Here is a 24,066-nt window from a genome sequence, read left to right on the forward strand (position 1 = left end):
GAGGAACTGTGGCAAATGGTTGAAAGGGAATGGAGATCCATCCCTCTGGACACTATCCGCACCCTTATTGACTCTATGCCTGGACGTGTTTCTTCGTGTATCGCTGTCCGCGATGATCCTACTGAGCAGACTCTGTTCTCGCTCTGTATTCTGCCTATCATTTTGAAATTAAGATCATTTATTATTCCTTGCTGTCTCTGTCTTTTTTCCAAATTTCATCAATTTCTGGCCACTCCTTCTGGGTGTTGCATTTTCAATGTCAAGCACTGTATTTGCTGAAGCTGGATTTGAATGCGTTTAAAAGATAGTACTCAAAATGTTAAAAAGATAATTTAATATGTTCAATTTTGAAAAATGTCTTTTACAACTAAATGAAAGTAAAATTATATCTAGCTATGTTCTAATTATCAAGCTATGTTTCTGTGTAATATGAATCGAGGATTACGAAAGTCCTGCTGAAACAAAATTTTTGCTGAATCTGGATTTAAATGTATTTAAAAGATAGTACTCAAAATGTTGCTAAAAAGACAATTTAACATGTTCAATTTTGAAAACTGTCTTTTACAACTAAATGAAAGTAAAATTACCAATAAATCGGTTGTTTTTAATCATATTTCATTTTGTTAGTAATATAATTTATGATACACTGTTGGTAATGCACTTTGCATGTTATTCTTTACTAAAATTATTGCGGAAAGTGTTTCCTTTTAAATTTAGTTACAACTAAAAACCTTGAATCAAATTTGTCATGGTGATTCATTTTCACAATTTCAATTCTCCTCAGTAAAAGAAAGATTTTCTTAGCTATTGTTTTCAAACATTAATATTTTGTGCTGTAATTTAACTTCAAGAGTGGGATATTTCGCTATCCAGCCTGCTATTCAACCTTTTTCAACTTAGTGTGAAATAATTTGTAAATACAACAGTATACATTTTCATTTTCAAAAACTTTTCACCTTTTAACTCAAAATATTTATTAAAAGCAAGGTTTGAAAGTTATAATATCTCAAAAGCATTCATGAAACAAAAGTGTGAAGAAATCATGAAATTTTAAATACATTTCTTTTAGCTTTTCTACACTAGATGACCAAAATTATTGGGACACTTTCAAAAATTAACATTTTTACAGATTTCCCGAGAAATAAAAGACCAATTACTCTGTAATTTTTTTCACATAAAAGTTATACTCCAGCTGTCATTTTCCAATAAAAATTAAGTCTACTATTCATTTACGGAAGGAGCAACAAATCGAGGAAACAAAAAAAGTTTTTTCATCATTTTTCATTGTAAATAGCAGGGAATAAGCTAAAAATTTCAGAAATAGGTTAAAAACCTATCTAGAATCTATTTTTATATTTTCATGAAAGTATTTCTAAACCCACGGAGATATAATCATTTCTTTCAAGAGTGCAAATTTTTTTTGAAGGTTTTTGGCTTATATCACACAGAGTTTTTCGTCAAACGTTACTAAACTTTCAGAATATTTTATAACACCTTAAAGTTAAAATACTGAAAATTTAGTAAAATATGAACATTTAAAGCAATTAATTTTTCACTGCGCATGCGCGAAAGATAGCAATTTATAACTTTCATAATCCAAAGCTCAGATGTATCCTACAACTCATTAAAAAAATTCCACCCCAATGTCTTTTGAATTTTAAAAGTTATCAGCAATCTAATGAGTCGAATTTTAACAACTCTTGACTTGACGACAAATCGTGAGGTATCGTTTGCAAATAATACGTTCTTATCATGAATCACTTTACAATGATAACAGGAAAGTGTTGCCAGCTTCCCAACGACCCCTTACCATTCGTTGCCTATTCAAGAAATATAGAAATTCAGCTCATTAGATTGCTGATAACTTTCTAAATTCAAAAGACATTGGGGTGGAAAAAAGATGAAAAATATTTTTGCACCAAACTTGAGGGATTGAAATAACCCTCAACTTGTAATTAGCTTAACAAATAGCTCACTTATTTCTTTCATTCTTTCTTTTTGTATTTTAATAGATACTTAAAATTCTTCTCTTTATCATAAGCATTTCCCTCTCCGTATTCTATAAGCATTTCCATGTTTCAAATGATTATATCTTTTAAATTAAATTAAATTTTTGTTTCCTTACCTAGAGTGCAAAACTTTTTTTAAATGAAAGGCAAGTATAATACTTCAATGTCCAATCAAGTGTTTTATTATTATGTATGTGTTAAACCACTTTTTGAAAATTAATGTACTCTTTCTTGTTTTTTAGCTGGTAGTGATGATTGGAGTTAGAAAATTGCTGGATTTCGTATTTACCCAAAGGGAACTAAAAATTCTAGATGATGTCATGCCAGAATCTGCAAAAAGGAATGCTGAAGAAGAAGAAAAAAGATTAGAAGAGATGCATGTACGAAATTTCAGTCCTTGAGGTTCATTTTGCAATAAATGTTTTTAAAAAAAAGCGAGATGAAGGTACTTTTAAGCTTAATAACTACCGTATTTTCGGGAATAAGCGCTGTGGTGCATACAAGAAAAAAAGTAAAAAAATTGCTGGTGCGGCGCATATAACGGGTGCGGCGGATACAGTGGGTTTTTTTTTCTAGTTTAAAAAAAAAAGTTGAAAATGCTGCTAACAAGATGGCACCACATCATTTGCTTTCATTTTGTGAAATCCTTAGCCCTTGGGCGACAAATAAAGCAAAGACGGGGGAGGGAAGGTGAATCAGCGATTGCGTATTTCACTGAGGAGAGAAATGCCGATCCACGTGCGCGAGCAAGCCTTATTGCGTCAGAGCGAAGGGACAGGAAATCCTTCAACCTTGGGCGACAAGTAAAGCAAAGAGGGGGGAGGGAAGGTGAGTCGGCGATTGCACAAGTTTCACTAAGGAGAGAAACCAGGGTTGGCCAGATTGGACCCAATGGGTTTTTTTGAAAAAACCTATTAAAAAAAACCCATTATTTAGCCCACTTTTGGGTTTTTTAAATTTCTGAGAAGTTTTTAAAAAAATTAATTAATTTAAATACTTTTACAATTTAAACTTCTTTTTTATTTGGTTTTCAACACAGACAATGGACATAAAAAAAATGAATTTTAAACTTTAACGGCAGTAAAAAATACTTTAAAGATTTTAAATAAATATATTTAACTTCTTTCTTTAACTGGTCAATAAATAACTCAAACTATCTTGACTAAGTCCTGTCACATGTGATTTTCTCAATATTTGTAGATTGTACAGAGTAAAATACTATAGCTAAAAGGCTTTAATGTGAATTATATTCTGCAAACCAACACCTCACAAATCTCGAATAAACGAGGTATATTTTTTAGAAATTAACAGGTGTTACAAATGGTCGGACAGAAAACAGAATAGGATGTACAGTATTTTCATTATCTTACGAAAAAGTTTAATATTTGTTACTCTATACACAGAAATAGAAAAACAGGCATTATAAAATTCAAAGAAATGTCTTGATTAAGCTGGAACTCAGTAAACACGGGAAAACAAATTGAACTACTTGAGGTTCTACAGTAGTTTTGCATAGCAAAATGAAATACAATAAAGTAAAATTGAAATAAAAATTTTTTTAAAAATGAATAAAATAAAAATAATTAAAAACAAACAATTGGTTTTATCACTCGAGAAGTAAATTTGCCTTAACTGTTGGTAATCATAGAAACTAAAAAATCTGAAACTTCACCATTCTTGGGTTTCGTCTTCTTTTATACTTTTCTTCAGAAAACGCCGAATTTTAACTAGTTTTCCAGCTTTTTTTTACCCCAAGACAATTTTTGCCCTTTGTCTATATATTTACGCTACAATATGCTACATGTACCCCCACATTTTCCCTAAAAAAAGACAAGAAAACCCACATTTCTTTTTAAAAAAACCCGGGTTTTTTGGGGTTTTATTTTAAAAAAAACAAAAAAACCCTGGGTCCATGGGCTTTTTAAAAAAAACCCCGGGTTTTTGCCAACCCTGAGAGAAACGATGATACACCTGGGCATAGGCGGATTTAAGACTGAGTTCCTGAGGGGGGGGGGGCAGGATCTTTTTTGAGCAACATTTTTAATTGCTCCCCTTCCCCCTGTTTTGGTCTGTTTTTCTGTGATGCATAAGGCCATGCTTTACTTTTTTTTTGTGTGTCGTTTTCATTAATGTGTGTTTTCATGCCGTCCTTTTTGAATTGACCTTAAGAGGGGTGACTGGCATCAAGAGAGTAACACAAGACTCCCTTTTAAGTGGGATATAGAATATCTCCAATTTTAGGGGGTCTGGGGGTTTCTCCCCCAGAGGAAATTTCGTAAAATGGATATAAAATTCTGCATTTTGAAGCCTTATAAAGGTTAATTGATAGACAAAAATCTTGGGGAAAAAATAGACAAATATTTTTTTTTTTTTTTTTTAAGTTTTATGATTTAAATGTGCTTTGTGATGTAAGTTAATACTTTAAAAGAAATGGTGTACAGATTTAGAAAATAAGTAACATGAGAGTAACATAGTACTTATTTGAACAATTCATAATTTATACACTTGATAAGAAATAAAATTGAAGCACACTTTGCTTAGGAGTTTCAAAGACTTGTCTGATTATTTTCAAGGTTTGGTTGGTTAGATTGGGTGTTTTGGCACAAGAGCCCTAGTAGGCTATACTGCACCAATTCTTTTTAAGGATTTTAGAGCATTTAATAATTTAAGGCACCTCATTTGCACTTTCCAGTCTCTGAAATTGAGTACTAGGTTATACAGTTGTACAGTATTGTTTAAACTTTGTAAAAAAAAAACAGCTATTTTAAGTTTAAAAGAAAAAATAAACTAGAATTCTCATTACAATAACCTTTTTTTAAATTATAAGCAGTGCAGAAAATGAAAAGGAATGGAGGTAGTTTATCATTTTTTTTCTGGGCTAAACAGATTAACAATATGCAGTAGAAGCAAGATTTTTTTTTTTAAATTTACGCCCACTAACGTCCTCTCCGACATAAGGCGCCTTGCAGTTCAATACAACAATGATGCAGTAGCAGAGCAGGAAGCTCCCTGAAGACGACATCTTTCAGCACGTGGTGAAGAACGGGGCAATCAAAAAGATGCTCCCCTGTCATTTGTTTAGTCCCTTCACATAGTGGGCACAGCGGGGAACTGGCCAGTCCGATCTTAAAAAGATGGGCTTGTAAGTAGTCGTGACCAGTAATGAGACGAAAAGATGTAACCCCTTCAACTCTAGGGAGAAGGGAAAGTTGCAGTCTTGTTTGGTCTTCAAGAAGACACGCCCAAGATTTTCCGCTGGCATTGCCACGGAGAGATGAAATTCTTTTGAGCCTGATATTGCTCCCAAGATGTCGCTTGGCGTTTCAAAGAGGGATCGGGAGGCAAGGTGGATTTAATGTTGAAGCCTCTTTAGTCAACTAGTCAGCTTGCTCGTTCCATGGATGCCGCAGTGGCAGTAGAAGCAAGATAAAAGCAATCAATACAAAAGAATTTCCAAAATACTGCATTCGGGATTAAATAAATAGCAAGATATGAAACATGTGAGTCGGAAAAAGTTATTTCAAGTAATAAGTTACAAACGTAAGAACCATGATTTTTACTTTTTTGATGCAGGATGTTGCAAGGAGCTGAATTTGACATTTTGACATTCCTCCTCCTACCATTTGTTAGAAATTTTTAAATTTAAGGTTTGTAGCCACACGTTTCCAAATATTCAAGGCTTTCAAGCTCTTGAAAATGAAATTAGTTTTTTCAAGCACTTTCCTTTTTTTTTAAGGAGCAAATCATGCAATTTTTTGCGAGTTACGGGCCCACTTCAAAGTAGTGGCCCTAAGCTATAGCTTGTTTATCTTATAGGCAAATCCGGCCCTGTATGTAATTCACTCTTACCTGCAGATTTTTTTAATTTTTACGAAAATTCGTCAGTTTTTACGGTTAAAGGGTTTTTACAATTTTACCAATCTGAATGTGTGAATCCAGAAGGTTCTTCAAAATCTTTAGTCTGTAACAACACAAAGTATCTAGTTCTTGAAATCACGCAAATTGAAAATAAGCATTCTGAAAAGAAAGAAAACAAATGATAATGAGTAGATCGTTCTGTTAGCGCAAATGAGGGAGGGGGGTTCCCTTTGTTTTGGGTTCTAATTTGTAAAAATTATCGTCTATTATTATAAGTGTTGCAGCTGAATGTATAGCTCGTTTAGCCTATATTTCCATTTATATACTTGCCCAAATGGTTTTCAGTCAAATAGTGAATTTAGACATATTTTCAGCACCCCAGTGACAGCTGTACTATTTGTATTTAATGTTCTTTTTTTTTCTTTTCTCCCATCAGAAAAGGAAATTCGCTAATCTCTTCATTTTCATTGAACTATTCAAAAAAAGATTTTTTTGTTTTAAGATTTTGGAAGATGTGTTGTTACTATATGAAGTCCTCCCAAAACTGGGGGGCATTGCCCCCCTCTGCCCCTCATAAATCCGCCCATGCGTTGGCAAGCAAGCCTTATCGCGTCGCACAGTGGTTCAAGGGCGGAAAAAATAGCAATTTTTAAGTTTTAAGATAAAAAATATTTAATGCCGTACTTACTTAGCCCTTGAGTTGTAGTAACTTACTCCATTCGAGTTTTTTGAAAAAAAATTCGTTTTTACAAAAATAAGCCAAGATTGTTGAACAATTATGTTTTTACTTTTTTCGGAAGTACGCCTTATACTTCAGTTTTAATTTATTCGTTCAATAAGGAGGACTAAAATTTAATAAAAGTCATTTCTGATTGGTTTTTCACACTTATAGGATGTATATTACAATGTAATTAAAAATTAAAAATTCATAAAAATTGAAAACTACCTGAAATAAAAAAAACATTATTTTCTTAAAAATATAATGAAAAGTATTGTGGAATATACTTTTATCGGCGGCTTCCGGTGGGCTAAAATTTACATATATCAATAGTTTAATCCATCCTGTAATTTAACAACAACATTTTAGCTGCGACCACCCACGACTGCAGTCGTGGCAGATGTTTTTGTTTGATCTTCACTATTTACGAATACCAATATAGTAAGTTAGAAAATAACTCGTAACGGTGTGATGGGTGTAAATTGCTTTTTTATCAAAGAAATTGGTCATCAAATTCGACATGCTCCAGACTAACGTATGTCACAGTTTCACTACTTTGCAGGAGAGCTTAAAAACGTTTCTTTCCTGTTTCCGAAAAATGGGGCTTTTGAAACATTCATCAATAAATATAGAGTATTTTTTAAAAACAGATTTACGTTGTTATGGCTTAATGCGGAGCATTATTCTACATGCAATGCAGTAGTAACCCGAAAATAACAATTTTCGGACCCGTTTGGCTTTAAAGAAGATACATATGAGAAAGAAATTTTTAAAACTCATGCAGAATTCTATACAAAAAGTTAAATAACCATTCTGTTCATAAAACAATGAAATTAGAAAATCATTAAACGTTTGAAATTTCTGATTTCCTTTTCGAAATCCTTTTAGTATAAAGCTGTTCTTAGTTTGTGAACATTGCCAGAAAATATTGTTTGAGGTTATCAGCTGCAATAAATAAACCTTGCGTGCGGCATACGACTGATTTAATTTATATTTTTTACTAAAAACAGAAATGAATTTGAACTACAGAGAAACCCCGATTTCACGTTTCTCAGAGGCCTGAATCAAAGATAAAATACATAAGATATGGAAAAACGTAAAATACGAGAAATGTATAAAAAGCAAAAATCAGATAAGGAAACAAAAATAGTAATAAAGGTTGCTACGATGACGCTTATGAAATGTAAAAATGCGATATTTTACGAAAAGAACATTATTGTACACACCAGTTTAGATCATTTAACACATTAAGTAACGAATTCGGGCGTTTAGGTTGAAAATAGTCAGTAATAATGAGTTATTGAATCCAAAGTAAATACAGCATCTTCCAGGATTGGAACACTTTGCAAAGTTTTTTCCTGGTCTTTATGATAAAGAAAATAGTCTTTCACTATTATTAAGCTCTTAAATGCAGTATTGAAAGAAGAGACAAGTTGTGTTTCCTCTTCTTCTTGTTCATCTTTATTGGCAGCCGAAAAGTCCATAAGGTCAGCTACGGATGGAGCAGAAGAGTTTCTGTTTTCATGGATTAACTTTCAACAGAGTGGATTACGTTTAAAAATGCACAGAGGGAAACACTTTTCTTAATTTTAAAACATTTTTTTCTTTTTTTTTAACTGCTAAGGGAAAGCGTAAAATGTGGGAAATTCATAAATAACAAACTTTTTATCCGGGTTAAATTAATATTATTTGTGTACGGAAAAACTGGGACCTAATGATAAAAAACCTAAAATGTGGGGAAAATGTAGATTCGAGGGACGTAAAATCGGGGTTTCGCAATGAATACGATCAGTAAGCTTGAAGATAGATATTACCATGCAACAATTTTAACAATTTTCCAAAGCATTTTTTGAGACTATTCAAAGTTATTGAATTTTTTCCGCTTTTTTGTCGTTTTGAACCACTGTGCGTCGGAGAGAAGGGGCCAGGGAGAGGAGGCAGCAAAAGTACAAGTTAGAGAGAGGGATGGATGTCCAGTGTGTAAAGGGAATTTACCACCTCCCTCACAAAAATGGGTTGCTTGGTCAAGCAACCTAATAGGAAACTTGTCTCCTAGCTCTAATTTTTTTATTCGCTCACATCGTCTTGTTGCATCTTTTGCTGTCGTTCGTGCGTTCTTGGCATATCTTTTTTTACGAAATTTTTTTAGAGTTGCTTTTGAAATGGCTCCTAAGCAACTGAAAAGTTATACTGCAGCCTTTAAGAGCCATTGTCTGTAAGGATCAGGCAGGTTGTGATTGTTGACATTTTTAATTTTCTTTATTTTTGCAAATGTTGTTCCTTATCATGAATGTAATGTTTGTGCAAAATATGAGCTTTGTCTGCCTTACCGTTTTTGGGAAATTAAATTTTTTAATTTAGGGACGTGGCACATTTTTGCGTGTTTTTCAAATTTGCAGATTTTAAAGTTCTTGTTGCTTTAAGCGCTCCTATAATGACATGGATTTTTAAATTCTATACTATTGTACGGTCTTCTTAGATACTATTACAGCTGTCAAATCGGTGTAACTACGAGGGCGACGGCCACGAACTCCGTTTAAAAATGACCGAAAATGAATTTTTTTCTATATTCAAGGCCAATTTTCTCAAAGCGCCTTCATGATGACACTAACATTTTTAGATCATTTTCTAGCCACACTTACATACATCAAAAATATGTATCAAAATCGGTGTCACTATAAGGGCGCCAGAAGATATTGGAACTTTTATTAGATAAATTTCACAAAAACACAAATATTTAAAATCTTAACTACAACTGTCGCCCTCATAGCAGAGATCTGATACTAAATTAGGTTGATAACCAACATGTTTGTCTAACATTTGCACAAAAAAATCGGTGTCACTCCTATTATTTTTGGAAATATAATCGTTCGAAGTTAGTACGTTATGGCGTTTTTTTATATTTATTTATTTAATCTTTTCACCCCCAGATAGTTTTTTTGAACATATTTATTTTTAATTTAATACAAAAATGTGTATCTTTTAACATAAACAGCTTTGGGCAGTAAGAGCGTCTTTTTCTTGAATAGAAAATGCCTGTTTTGATATAGGTACAGGCAGATGTATTGTGCATAACATGTCTAGACTATTATACCAATACTCGTCTTGTTTTTTCCGGCCAAACAAATTTATTTATTCCAATTGTTCTTGACATACATTTGACCTCAACTTGCAAATGGATTTTATACGAAAGATGTATAGAGAGAAGCTCTTACAAACATCTCATATAAATGCTTCAAATTTTCAACTAATAAATACCCCTGCATTGCCAAAAGTTCAATTTAATGAAATTGGATGGTCCCTATCTTTACGAGCTCAGTTCAAGTTCACTTCAAAGCAGAAGGAGTATTTATAAGAACAATTTACGATTGGTGAAAATACTGGGAAAAAACAACATCCCTGTCAAGTTGCACACTAGATGAGAAATGCAGTTCGTAACGGGGAAAAAACTGTTCGTTGCTTCAGAGTATTGTACTATGAAACAAATCCTATCCTTTTTTTTTCGATAGAAGAAACAAAAAAACGAATGCATTCTCAATACATCAAATGAGAATATTGAAGAAAGCAAACATTCAGAATCTGAAACTGAATTTGAGGATAACGTGGACCAAAACGAAGAAAACATTAAGAATCAAGTCAAACCAATTTCAGAAAGACGGTCATCTCTTATTGAAAACTGCTAATTTTGTAGCACTAAAGCATGGGAAAACATGGTATCCCAGAAAAAGAGTAGAAGTTGACCATTTGCAAGTTTATGTCAAATGCATGTCAAGAACAATTGGAATAAATAAATTTGTTTGGCCGGAAAAAACAAGACGAGTATTGGTATAATAGTCTAGACATGTTATGCACAATAGATCCACCTGGTACCTATATCAAAACGGGCATTTTCTATTCAAGAAAAAGACTCTCTTTCTGCCCAAAGCTGTTTATGTTATATGGTACACTTCTTTGTATTAAATTAAAAATAAATGTGTACAAAAAAAAATCTGGGTGTGAAAATATTAAATAAATAAATATAAAAAAAACGCCATAACGTACTAACTTGGAACGATTATATTTCCAAAAATAATAGGAGTGACACCGATTTTTTTGTGCAAATGTTAGACAAACATGTTGGTTATCAACCTAATGTAGTATCAGATATCTGCTATGAGGGCGACAGTTGTAATTAGATTCTAAATATTTGTGTTTTTATGAAATTTATTGAATAAAAGTTCCAATATCTGCTGGTGCCCTTATAGTGACACCGATTTTGATACATATTTTTGATGCATGTAAATGTGGCTAGAAAATGATCTAAAAATGTTGGTGTCATCATGAAGGCGCTTTGAGAAAATTGGCCTTGAATATTGAAAAAAATTCATTTTCGGTCATTTTTAAACGGAGTTTGTGGGCGTCGCCCTCGTAGTGTCACCGATTTGACAGCTGTAACAGTATCTAACAAGACCATATAGTAATATGGAATTAAAAAATCCATGTCATTATAAGGGCGCTTCAAGCAACAAGCACATTAAAATCTGCAAATTTGAAAAACCGGCAAAAATGTGCCACGCCCCCTAAACAAAAAAAAATTGTTTTCTCAAAAATGGTGATTCAGACAAAGCTCAAATTTCGGATTTACATTACATTTATGATAAGGAACAACATATGTGGAAATAAAAAAAAATAAAAATGTCAACAATCACAAATGCTTTAAACTGCCTGATTCTTACAGACAACGGCTCTTAAGTTTAAGGTAATAAAGGCAGAAGCAATTGGAAATCGTTTTGCTGCCAGAGAGTTTGGCATTGACGAGAGATGCGTTTGCCGTTGGAAATCGGATAAATTAACCATGGAAAGTGATGGCCAATCGAGGGATGCCGAAGGGAAAAAGTGCAAAATGGGGATATTTTAAAAATATTTCATTATTGTTAATTAAAAATACTAACGAGAAATAAAAAAATATTTTTTATTTACATTTAATCCAGCTTTCTTTACTACTGATTGTGCTTTTAAGTTGTTTAATGCTGGGTGCCCGCTTATGGAAAGTGCGGCGCTTTTCCCGAAAATGCGGTAAGCTGTATGGACATTGAGCGTAAGCTAAAATGTTGACTTATTGCATATTTGTAAATTTGATTCAGGAAAAGGAAAAGAATCTATGTGAAACTGAAAAACTGAACCAAAAAGTCATTCCCTGCTTTCCAACTTTCATGAAAAGTTCTTTTCTAATGGTATTCACTTTGATGAGTGGTGTAGCGAGAGGGAGGGGGGAATTTAAGGGTAACCCCCTCCCCCAGGCCTTGGTTTTAACATATTGCCACCAATACTGTATTTTTCAGTTAGGTACCGCCCTATAGCCAGGGCTAAGGCTGAAATACATGAAATATACCACCAGCTCAGTCATTCCAGTTTATGCACATATAAAGGCTAATTTGATGGGGAAAAAACCCCTCCAGAAAGTAAGGCTGTCTGTGCCAGTGACGTGGATTATTTCACTTGCAACTTTATTTCTAACTTTTCTTAGTATAATATTTATCTATTTTTTGAATTGCATGACATTGCATCTGTAAGAGAAAGTAGGAGGAAGGAAAAAACTTGCAATTCATTTGTCATATTAACATGTCACCCTTTTGTTGAATTCATTGCCTCCAATAGAAAAATTAAAAAAGAAATAATTATGTCATTAAATGTGTAAATAATATTTGCTTGCTACTGTTGATTTATAATTACATGGATGTACAGTGCTGTTACAACATGTGTAACACCACCACAGAAGCAATTTGGTCTAAAAATTAAATTCTTTAGGTCTACCTCACATTGAGAAATTTATGGCTTCATGCTGAGGAAAGATTATTTTTAGAATTGGAAGCTTTCGTGCTCTGCCAGAGAAAATGAGTATCATTTCCAATCATGATGAAATGACAGTCTCTTTCAATTAACTATGATGTCAGCTATGCACTACTTGGCTGTAACAGTCAATAAATATCGGATATCCATCAATGAAAATTAATCGTCTGCAACTTTTGAGTGCTTTTAATTCCCATAATTTTATGCAGTGATGGCTCTCAGTTAGAAGCAACAAAAATGTATCCCTTATTTAAGTATATTTTAAAATTTGTCTACATTACAAGATGTTATTCAATATTTGAATATTATGTATTATACCTGTGCCACATCTCAGGAATATATTTCAATGACTATTTCTGTGTTTAATTATTCTGTTTAAAAATTTTCATGTAATTCATTAATTGAGAACAGGTAGAAATCTATATGTAGTCTACTAATTTTTATTACACTTTAAAGTAAAGGTTACTTTTTTCAATGCAGACCCAATTTTATTGAGACTTATTTTCTCTGGTTGTATTCAAATCAATAAAACATTCTTTGTCACTCAAGAATAGTGTATTTTCTTGGAACAGTGGTTCTATGATGATACTGAAGGTTGTATTTTCATTGAGATTGTACAAATGTGGACAGAAATCAAGCAAGTTGTTAAGTTATTATTTTATAAACATAAAAATATCAATGAAATATTATTAGATAAAACTATACATGCAGCAATAAAAATGGTTTTTCATTGCAAAAACTCGTAACTTTTATCAAGAAACTAGGCTTAAATGGGTATCCTAAATAATTACAAGTGAAATTATTTGCATAAAAATTGTTATAACTTTGATTTTCATTTAAGCTCTTGATTTACATTTTTATTGTTGTATAATTAGAGAAGTAAATTTAAAAGTTCATTCTTATAAACTTCATGAAAAAGGGCTTAATTTTGTAATTAAATATTTTATTTAATTATGCAATATCTAAATGAAAAGTAAGCTGCTTATATATTTGGTTCTTTTATGTTTATTTTTGAAGATTACTTTGTCTTCAGATCATATCCTCCCCCAAATAAAAACCACAGTATTTTTGAGGTGATGAGAGAAGAAACTGGTGGCTAATTTAACATTCTGGAACTTATTTCCTCCTTAGGGAAGTCTGATGCCAAATGCCAGTTCAGGAAATGTAGCCATTACATTAGCTAATGGCAACATTCTCAAGGTACCGGTTGAAAAATTCAACAAAGATGAACCTGATCAATCAGCAATCAACATATCAGAACAGCTTGCACAGTCTGGAATTTGGCAGAGTATTGATCAGCAAGCACAAAATACACCTGTTGTTGTTGAACCCAAAGTGACTAATTCTTCATCTAGGTAAGCACATTGTTCCAAATACGAACAAAAGTCACTATGGTATATGATCTAAAACTAAGTTCATTCATTCCATATTATACACTTTTTGGACTCAGACAAAAAATTTCTTATAACAACAGAAAACGCTGGTCCATTTTTATGTTTTATCTTTAGTTTTAATTCATATTTTGTGTTTTCAAAATATTTTATGCTGTTTATTATTTTATGATTTCATTATATGCTATCATTTTCTTCAAAAGCGACTGTTAAGGAAATTTTGCTTATTTTTAACAGAAAATTGAGTGTAAACAATTTTTCACAAAACAGAGGAAAATAAAAACAAAATTTTGACTTGTTAGTTCAGGATTTTTTTCCTTGGGAAAAAAAAAAAACTTTGCGATAGCCGAATTGATCTTTAGCTAATGCTTCATGTACTTTGAAACTTTGGTATCTAATCCAAATATCAAACCTGTATTGAATGAAAATTGAATGGGGTTGTTTCCTTCTGTCAAAAGTACTCTTTTTAGTCACTGAAATTGATAGAATAAGCAAAAAAAAAAAAAAACATCGACCCAGAAAATACTTTAATTTTCCCAACAGTTAATTTTTAATTATTTTTTTTTAAATGACCGATTTTTCAAACAAGGCATGGTCTTTATGACGTCGCAAATGATTCACTTTTGGGTGGTCATCTGTCTGCCACGATTCCAAGTTATGATAATCATGAAGCGAATTAAATATGGTCCTCTAGGCTTGCTATCAACCATATTGTTGCCAGTACACGTGAGTAAAGAAGCAAATCAAATATTACGTTCCGCGAACAGCAACAGTGAATATCATTTCATCGCTTGTGATGTCATCGGCAGAAACGTCAACGATAAAAGCACATCGATTAAAGTAATTTTTAAAAAATATTTAACTTAGTCAAATTATTTAAAAAATGGTCAGACCCTATGTTTTCAAGCATGCTCTTTCAGAAAAAAATACTTTTAAAATTTTGAAAACGACCCCATTTTGTTATTTAATTACTAAATTGTTGATGAAAGTCGGATTTCATATTGAATGCAGGACATGATGATTGGCTTCAAGAACAGGAATAATTTTACAAATAAATCAAGAAAATACAGTATTGGTGTTGTACAAAATGAATATGTTCAGTAACATGTTTTTCTTCTAACCCCATTAACTGTAAAAAAAAAAAAGAAGAAATCGTAAATTTTGTTAAAAAAAATATACTAAAGTAATAGTTCTACATAAATAGACATATCTTTTTTGTTGAACCAGTGAAACAATGTTGTTTAAACTTCTATACTACTTTATTTTTAACTTAACCCTTTATGCCCCGACAGAACTCATAAATCCCATAAAAAATGCCTAAATTTTCAGTAACTAGGACTTTTTCATGTCCTAATAATTTCTCCTTAAATTTATTTCTCACCTTCCTTTTTTTTTAATTAAAAAAAATAATGAAGTGTCTTTAATGCATAATGATAGGTAAAAAATAAATTTCAAAACTTTTTTTTTAAATATAAAAGAATTTGGGTCAAAAAGGTTTAAACACTTTTCCAATTGTTTTTGTTATTTTAATTTATTAATTTATTTTATGTTGCTTATTTCTAATTAAAAAAACAAATAGGAAGTACATTTTCTGTAGCTCCAAAATCTGCTGCTATGTGTAATTGAAAACTAAATTTGGCGATGTTTACTGAAAATAGATAATGATGAAAGTTTTCTTATTCATTTATCCAGCCATGGTTTTTTCTCTCTGGATCACCATTTCCTCTCTTCCACCCTTTTTGCTTTTCTCTCCTCTATTTCTAAATTATTTTATTTGCGGCATTTAATTCTTCTCTGTTAGACACAAAATATAAATGTATACTAACTTCAGAATAGAGAATTTCATGTTTTATTTATGAATTTTATTCTGTTAAAAATAAATAAATAAAAATTATTAGAAGGTAATACTAAAATAATAAATTAATTAATATTCTTTTTTTTGTCATTGAAATCAATAATAAAATTTGAATTTTGCAATTTAAGAATTTAAATAAAGTCTATGAGCAAAAGTGGATTTTTCTTTTTCCACATTTCAGTCAAATTTTTTTTTTTTTTATGTGTGTGAAGAGTAAGCAAAGCGATGCTGTAAACCATGTTTTAAAAATTGTAATGAACTCCTTACTTCTGCTTTATTATTATTATTATTTTTTTTTTTTTTTCTGGTATGTTTAAAGAAGTCTCTTTTAGAGTTGTGAGTTATGATGCTCTTCTTATATTAAACATGTCTTGTACTTTTTGAATTATATTACTGGGTGGACAACAGAAATATTTTTTATGCGTTTTTACTACAGATAATGATCTTCCCATGATATTTTTACTTGAACTTGCTCTGTTTGAAAAATAGAAACCCAAATGATTTAATTCATACAGTGAAAAGAGTAACCAAAGTAATGGCCATTTTAATGGGAATGTTACTTTAGATATAAGCCACAAAATAATGATAATGTTTCTGATTGAAAATACAGTCAGAACCCGATTTAACGAATTCAACGGGAACGAAACTTTTATACGTTAAATCGGGGTTATTCGTAATATCGGGGTGTGAAAAAAAATAAAAATTTAAAAAACTGCACTTACCTTATATAAAACCCCGAATAAGGAACGGCACAAAAATATCCATAATTAGAAAGTGAACACATTTTATTCAGCATTCCATGATTGATTACACACTAGTTAATGTGAAATTTTAAAGTACTGAGTAATAGATGTTTGACAGTTTCCTTGATACTCGAAATGCTTCTCTTTCAACTTAATGGAGATAAGAAAATACTGTGTCATTTGCAGCTTGTTGCATGAGATATTTTTTTAGTTTCCAATCCATTTAAGCATTTGAAAAAGTAACAATTCTAATGGGAGTTTCATTATTGCTTTCTGCATCAGAATCAATATTCATTAGTTGCTCCCTTGCCTGTCAAAAATTGTTGATTCCAAGAAAAGTCTTTTCCTGCTTCGGACTATATCGAAAACAATCCATTATTTCCTTACTCAAATTTACAAAAAAAAAAAAAAAATCGGCTGTTGAAATAATTTGGTAATTCAGGGTTTATAATTCGGTAAATAGAGGTTTTTGCCTTCATTTTTGTCGGGGAATAAGAAAAATTTGCTAAATCTCGATTTCGTTGAATAGACGTTTGTTAAATTGGGGACCGACTGTACTAGCTGATTACAACAAATAGTCCACTGTGTATCAGAAAACTTTTAAGTTTTATACAATGTTCTAACTCTTCAAAGTGTCAAACATTTATCTTAGTTAATGAGTAATTTTATAAGTGAATATTCAGATGAAGAAAATTTTTGCTTGTATGTGCAAAGTTATTCTAATAGAGTGGGAATGCAAATTATTTCATAATAACTTATCAAGCAATATATAATGTTTATTGTGATTGCAGGTAGTTTAATTTTCATAGTTTCTTATTTTATTAATTATATTTTGAAAACAAATTTATTTGTTAATGGTTAACCAAATAAGCTGAATTTTATTACGCAACATAAATTGGTTAGTAATGCAAAAATGTAAAATCACTTAGCAAGCAGTGACAAAAATTTCCTTGTTTCTGCAGCTGTTTAGGTTTTGCGCATGTGTGCTCGCATTCAGACGTAAATTCACAGTAAACGTTTTCTCTTTCAGTAAGAAAAAAAGAGGCAAGAAGAAAGATGCAATCTGCGACGAGGAACATAAACGACTTTCCACCATGGCTGAAGAAGATGATGAAGATGACTGTGGAATAATGATTCGAATTGATGCCCCAACTCCTACACCTTCTATTGTCTCACCCAAACATTCAAGAAAGAATGGTGGAGGGGATCAAAACGAAACTTCTGTGTGATAGGCGGATGTTACGAGTTGTGGGCATCTCAGGACAAACTAATTATGTATGCTCTTGATTAAAAGCACGTACCCACACCTGCCCAGAGCTCATTAGTAAATCCAAGAGATTGTATATGTTGCAGAAATAAAGGGATAGTGCTTTGCATATGTAATTTAGTCTTCCGCATTGAGGCTATAAGAGTAGTCTTGTTCCAACGTTAAAGAAAAGTCGAGTAAACGTGAATGGGTCATACTTTTAAAATGAAGTACTGTAAGGTAAACACACCAGTAGTGGCCAGTGCTTCAGTAGTAGCCACAGTGAAGTATATTTTTAAACTGTGGGTCTTCAATATTAATAACCTCTCTTGAAACTCAATCAGCGTATTATAGCGCAACTCTTCCTTCATTGTCCTATTCTCTAAGAATGACAGAATTCCAATTTGTTCAATATTTTATCCATTTTTTCCTCAAACATCAAATTTGATCCATTAGTGACCACTACAAAATCTGAAAATTTCAGTAGTGGCCATCTGACATTCTCCCCTCTGAAGAATTTACATTACTTACTTTAAATTCAAATAACTGATGAATTAAATTGATTCAATATGATAATTACATTAAGTGCCAATAAATTAATCACATTCGTTCGTTTCTTTCTTCAAAGTATGTAAGTAACCTTGAAGTTGCCACTACTGGTGTTTTACCTTACTGTATGCTCGCATGGAAACATTTGCTAGGTTAATTTTGTTTTTACTTCTAAGCCAAACAAATAAAAAATTTTGTACTAAGCCTGATATCGTAAGATCCTAAAGGTTGTTGCTTTTCTATGAGTTAATAAATATTTGGTTTCATAGCAATTTCAGTTACTCACAATTCTATATAAAATGGGAATCGAATAATTTAGTCTTCAATCACTAGATGACTTGCTTTACTTTCAAAATCCATCTTGTGAAAGTCATCTGCAAGAGAAAGCAAATCATTCGTCGATTTTAATGATTTTAGCTAGAAGTTTCTCTGTCCTTTCAACAAACGTAAAAATGCAGAGATCTTAGCAGCCTTTCAGAATAGCAAATAGGAAATTGTGGCCTAGTGATATAGTTATATCACTCACATATAAAATAAAACTTGCATCATTTTGAAATGTTTTATCATTAGGAGAAAAAAAAATTTAGAGAATGTTGTGGATATTTTTTCCTCCCAAGTAAAGGAAGTATTAAAATGATGTTTATTTTCTAGACGTTATTTATTGAACATTTAACCATACATTTCCTATTATAATAAAATATGTGCAGTTGTTTCAGGGAGCAATTTTAATTTTTAAATTTACTTTCTACTTTTATTTTAGTTTTTAAAATTGTGTTTTTGATTTACAATTATTACATATTGTCTTCTTCAATTGTATCTGTTTATTAAAAAAAATGCTTATGCTTGTACTGATTCATTTTTACTTGTTTAATATGTTGTAAGTGTTTGATGTTTTAATAAGCATTACCATGTAAATATTACATTTCATAATTTATTTATGATTAATTCATCAGTTTCAACTCATTACATGGAAGCCCTTGATAGATTCATTCATTAAAATACAATAGAATAATAACGTACCAGTTAAAGCAAAATGCCATTGTATAATAAAAGATCAAATAAAATGCTCCAGTTTGTATATATGATTAAGCTTCATTTTTATTTCTATTTGGTCAAGGGCATATTTTTATTTATTTATTATTTATTTTGATAAAACAATTGTTCCTAATGTTATACATTTTTTGACAAATGTTGTTAGTAAAACTTAAAATAAATAAATATTTTAAGATCATAAAATATTTATTATACTGTACATAATATATTATTATAAGAACATAAATTTTTACTTTAAAGAACATTCATATAATCAAGTTCAATTTCCAACTTAATGTCTGGAAATTATTTATTGATTGAACTTGTTTTACAGTTGTTTATACTTTCAAAATAAAATAAATCCAGATACATTTTTTGTGGAAATAAATATAAAGCATATATTATTTTTATGTTTTTCAAAAGAAATGCTTTTTTTAAAAAATATAAAACTAAAAAAATTAAGGAACTAAAGCATAGGAACGCTGAAACTTATTTTAATTGGTTCAAAGTGTATAATGGGAATCATTACTTTTATATATGTTTAAAAACTTTTGGAAATCTAAGCCATAATATTTAACACATAAAATAAACCTCTAGTAATTGCAGTGCCTTATGTGTTTAAGAAGTGCAGGGCGTAGGAACAATTATATTACAAATTAATTAAATTTTTATTCTCGTAAAGACTTTTAATGCAGTATTTTTATGTTTTCCAATAGCTGTATTGTGTCAAAAAAAAAAGTCATAAAATTGCTTAAATTTTACAAAAATCATTTGTTTTGAATTTTCTTTCATAACTATCTATCAGATTCTGGTTATTCAAGATTTAACAATCTCAAAATTTTCGAATAAGTGCATGTAACATGTTTCAGTTCACATTCATGTTAACAATAGGGATGCACCGGATAGTGATTTTGCCGGATACCGGATATCCGATGCCCCCTTACCTGCTGGATTTGGATATCCGGCATTTCGATTGCATTGCATGTTCGCATTTTTCTACAACGCCATTTCAAAACAATAAATCAAACTTGTTCCACATATCATTTCTTTAAAAACATGTTAAGTACATTCAAATGTACTTTTTTAAAGCTTCTATATTTGAATTGTGCTATATATAAAATGAAACATTAAAATATTGTTTTATTTCGACAGATTTTTTCGAAAGAGACAAACTTTCGGCAAAAATTAATTCTGTATATAATGTACATATGGTTTAAACTTTTAATTATTCATAGTTGAAATCTTAAAGGTTGTATAATGAGTCGTTATTTGTTATTAGATTTGCATGACGTGTAGAAATTTTTTTAAACTTCATCATAAAGTAATACATTTTCTTGTTTCCAATTTAGAAATAACAAAAAATAAAACTTAGCTTTGAAATCATTTTTATTACAGATAATACACGTGTAAAATTTTTCTAACATACAAGTTAAAAAAGAAAATATTAAAACAGGGCCAGTTTGACTCAGAAAATAAATAAACTTCAATAATCAACTTAAAATTTTACTTTAATTCCAGAAATAAAGGTACATTTTCTCTAAAGATGCAAATTAGCATCTTAAATACAGGGATGCCCCCCCTAAGAGCAAGGGCCCACCCCTAAAAACCATAAATACCCCCCAAATAGAAAGCCCCTCCATCCAAAAAAAGAGAAAATACCCCTAAACCCCCCCCCCCCAGGTGGGCAACCCAGTTAACAAATTAATAAACTTATGCTAAAATAATCAACTGAAAATTTTACTTTAATTCCAGAAAACAAAGATTCACTCTCTTTAAAGATGCAAATTAGCATCTTAAATACAGGGGTGCCCCCCTAAGAGTAAGGACCCACCCCCTAAAAAGCATAAATACCTCCCCCCAAAAGAGAGAAAAATACCCCTAAAACATTCCCCCCCCAGGTGGGCACCCCAGTTAACAAATTAATAAACTTATGCTAAAATAATCAACTGAAAATTTTACTTTAATTCCAGAAAACAAAGATTCACTCTCTTAAAAGATGCAAATTAACATCTTGAATACAGTATTAAGAGTCATTCTCAGAGCATTCACTTTTTAAAAACAAATTAATAAACTTACGCTTAAATAATCAACTTAAAATTTCCCTTTAATTCCAGAAAATAACAATTCACACTATAAAAAATGCAAATTAATATCTTAAATATATTATTAAAAGTCGTTCTCAACATGTTAACAGTTTTTTTAAACATAAATAAAATTCTACTTAAATAAGCAACTGAAAATTTCACTTTAATTTCAGAAAATATTCACATTCGTAAATGATGCAAATTAACATTTTAAACAAACTATTAAGAGTCGCGTTAAACACGTTCACGCTTTTAAAAATAAATTAATAAACCAATTCTTAAAGAATCAACTTGAAATTTTACTAAATTCCAAAAAATAAAGTTACACATTCTTAATGATGCAAATTAACATCTTATATTTAATATTAAAAAATATGCTAAACATGTTCAATCTTTCTTAAATGAATTTATAAATTTATATTTGAACAATAAACCGCTCCTCCAACTTCAAGGGCTTTGATATGAAGCATTTCAAGGTTGACTTTTCACTTCGGCCTGTAAAAGCAGAGTGAGAGAGGGAGGGAGAAATTATTCGCAGCATACCGTCAGCAGATTCGCGAAGGAGAGGGGGGGGGACGCGGGTGAATGTCAGAAGCTAGGTTTGAAGAGGAATGGTCGTTTTTGAAGCAGCAATTAAAAGAGAAAGCATCATCGAAAAGTTTATGAAATAGTGAAAGCTTTAAATGGAATTTTTGCAAAAGTAAATTCAAAATTAAACCCTCATTTCGTACCGGATAACCCCACATCAACCCCGGATATCTCTCACATTTTTACCGGATAACTGCCCGGATATCCTGCAAAAAACTGTCGGATATCCGGATCCGGAGTGGCTTGTTGGATCGGATACCTCATAGTTCCGGATAGTTAAAAAATCAGCCGGATACCGGATAGTTACCGGATATCCGGTGCATCCCTACTTAACATACTATTGTGTAATTATAAAATGTTCACTTATATAGGCAATCACATTGAGCTTAAGCAGTTTTAAAGAAAAAAATGAACAAAAAATTGATTTGATACCAATAAATATCTTTGAATTAGTTATTTATAAAGTAAAATAAGACTTGTGAGAATTATCTCATTTGGACTTACTTTATGACATTGTACAGAATTTATCAGTCATTTTGTTAGAAGGACAAGCCTCATAGATGATTATTTCTTTATGATGATATAAGCACATCAAATATTCATCCTTCATCTGGAACTTATGCACCAAACTTGTTTCACATAGTAATTAAATCAGTACTTTTAAACATTTTTTTAGGCATGGCAGGAGGATACTTTAATGAGTATTATATTTAACGTAAGTTTTATATTTAACTTACTCTTAATTTAGATACGTACTTATATAAATTCTCATCCCTATGTGTACGGAAAATCTGTAAAAACTTATAGATCTGATTTTTGCGTGGCTTTTCACTGAAATTCCTTATAATATTAAGAGGATTTTAGGGATATTACATGTAATTATTGTTATTGAGTGATTACATGAACCTTTTGAAGGATAGCAAAAAATAGCTTTTTTGATAATTTTTCAGTAATACACATTTTGCTAGACTTCAATTGTTGCTTCAAAATGTCTCATTTCCACAATCACATACTTCCTTTGTGGTAGCCAATTCAAATTTGAGTATTTTGAACATTCTGTGGAACAATGGATTTCTAAATCAATAATGAGGAGCTTCGTTCTAGGCAGAGTATTTCAGCATATCGGGAAAACCTTTTTAAGTTTGCAACTAATTAAGTGTGAAATATGTTGAATATTTTGTTTAATCATAACAAATTTTCCAAATATAATACGGAATTACAGTGAAATGTAACTAGCATGAATCACTTGAGACAAATTACGATTTTTCTAAAAATTGAAATATGCATTAAAAATAAACGCTTTTAATGGAATAAAATTATAACTTATGTTAACTATCTTTCATATTATTGTTAAGTAAAAGTATGTTTTTTCTATTATTGTTCAGTTAAAATAAAGCTACATTCGATAACATCTAATAGTTTGGGTCTAAATATATATACATATATTTGGACATACCACATATAATGTATACAAATACAAGTCGATCAATGCTGTTGACCCCCCTACTTTAGGAGGCAAATCGGGAAAAAATCAAACCCGCATATAAGAGGAGCTCTTACTTCCTGAAAAGATCGGGAACGTTTTGCCACTAATTTTTAATATAAACGTTCTAAAAAGGAGGAAAATGAAATGCAATGAACATTTTATGATAAAAACCGTCTTATTCTTTTGCACAAAAAGGATTCATTTCTGCAATCGCGGTTTTCGAAAAGGGCCATTACGATTTTTATTATTTGTTGATTTTATTTTGAATAAATATGAATAAATTTCTGCCCTGTAGTCATTTTTTATTATTGTGTTAAAAAATTAGCATTTATTCACGACTATCAGGAAAATATAGTGATTCCTGCACTTTTCGCGTAGTCGTCCATTTACTGTAATTATTTAGTCGTTATTTCAGTCAGACCGTGTAAAATTATAGCAGAATGTGTAAGTATTTACCATGGGCGGATTTATAGGGGGTCAGAGGGGGGCAATGCCCCCCCAGTTTTGGGCGGACTTTATGTAGCAACAACACATCTTCCAAAAATTTAAAAAAAAAAAAAATCATTATTTTTTCGTTTTTGAGTAGTTCAGAAGAGCATGGGTGGATTTATAGGGGGGGGGACGAAGGAGACAATGCCCCCCAATTTTGCGAGGAGTTTATATAGTAACAACTTATCT

General features: G+C 31.2%; 1 protein-coding gene across 1 annotated transcript in view; it reads left to right on the top strand.

The window, feature by feature from the left end:
- LOC129216084 (electroneutral sodium bicarbonate exchanger 1-like) overlaps positions 1 to 19,046 on the top strand; it is a 303,250-nt gene extending 284,204 nt beyond the window's left edge. The window contains exons 21-23 of the mRNA XM_054850233.1: positions 2,252 to 2,389; positions 13,546 to 13,769; positions 17,434 to 19,046. Of these exons, the coding sequence (XP_054706208.1) occupies positions 2,252 to 2,389; positions 13,546 to 13,769; positions 17,434 to 17,632 (561 nt within the window). The 3' untranslated portion in view covers positions 17,633 to 19,046. The remainder of the gene's footprint in view (positions 1 to 2,251; positions 2,390 to 13,545; positions 13,770 to 17,433) is intronic.
- Positions 19,047 to 24,066: the final 5,020 nt, after the last annotated feature.

The sequence above is a fragment of the Uloborus diversus genome, chromosome 2, assembly GCF_026930045.1.
Source record: "Uloborus diversus isolate 005 chromosome 2, Udiv.v.3.1, whole genome shotgun sequence".
Classification (NCBI taxonomy): Eukaryota; Metazoa; Arthropoda; class Arachnida; order Araneae; family Uloboridae; genus Uloborus; species Uloborus diversus.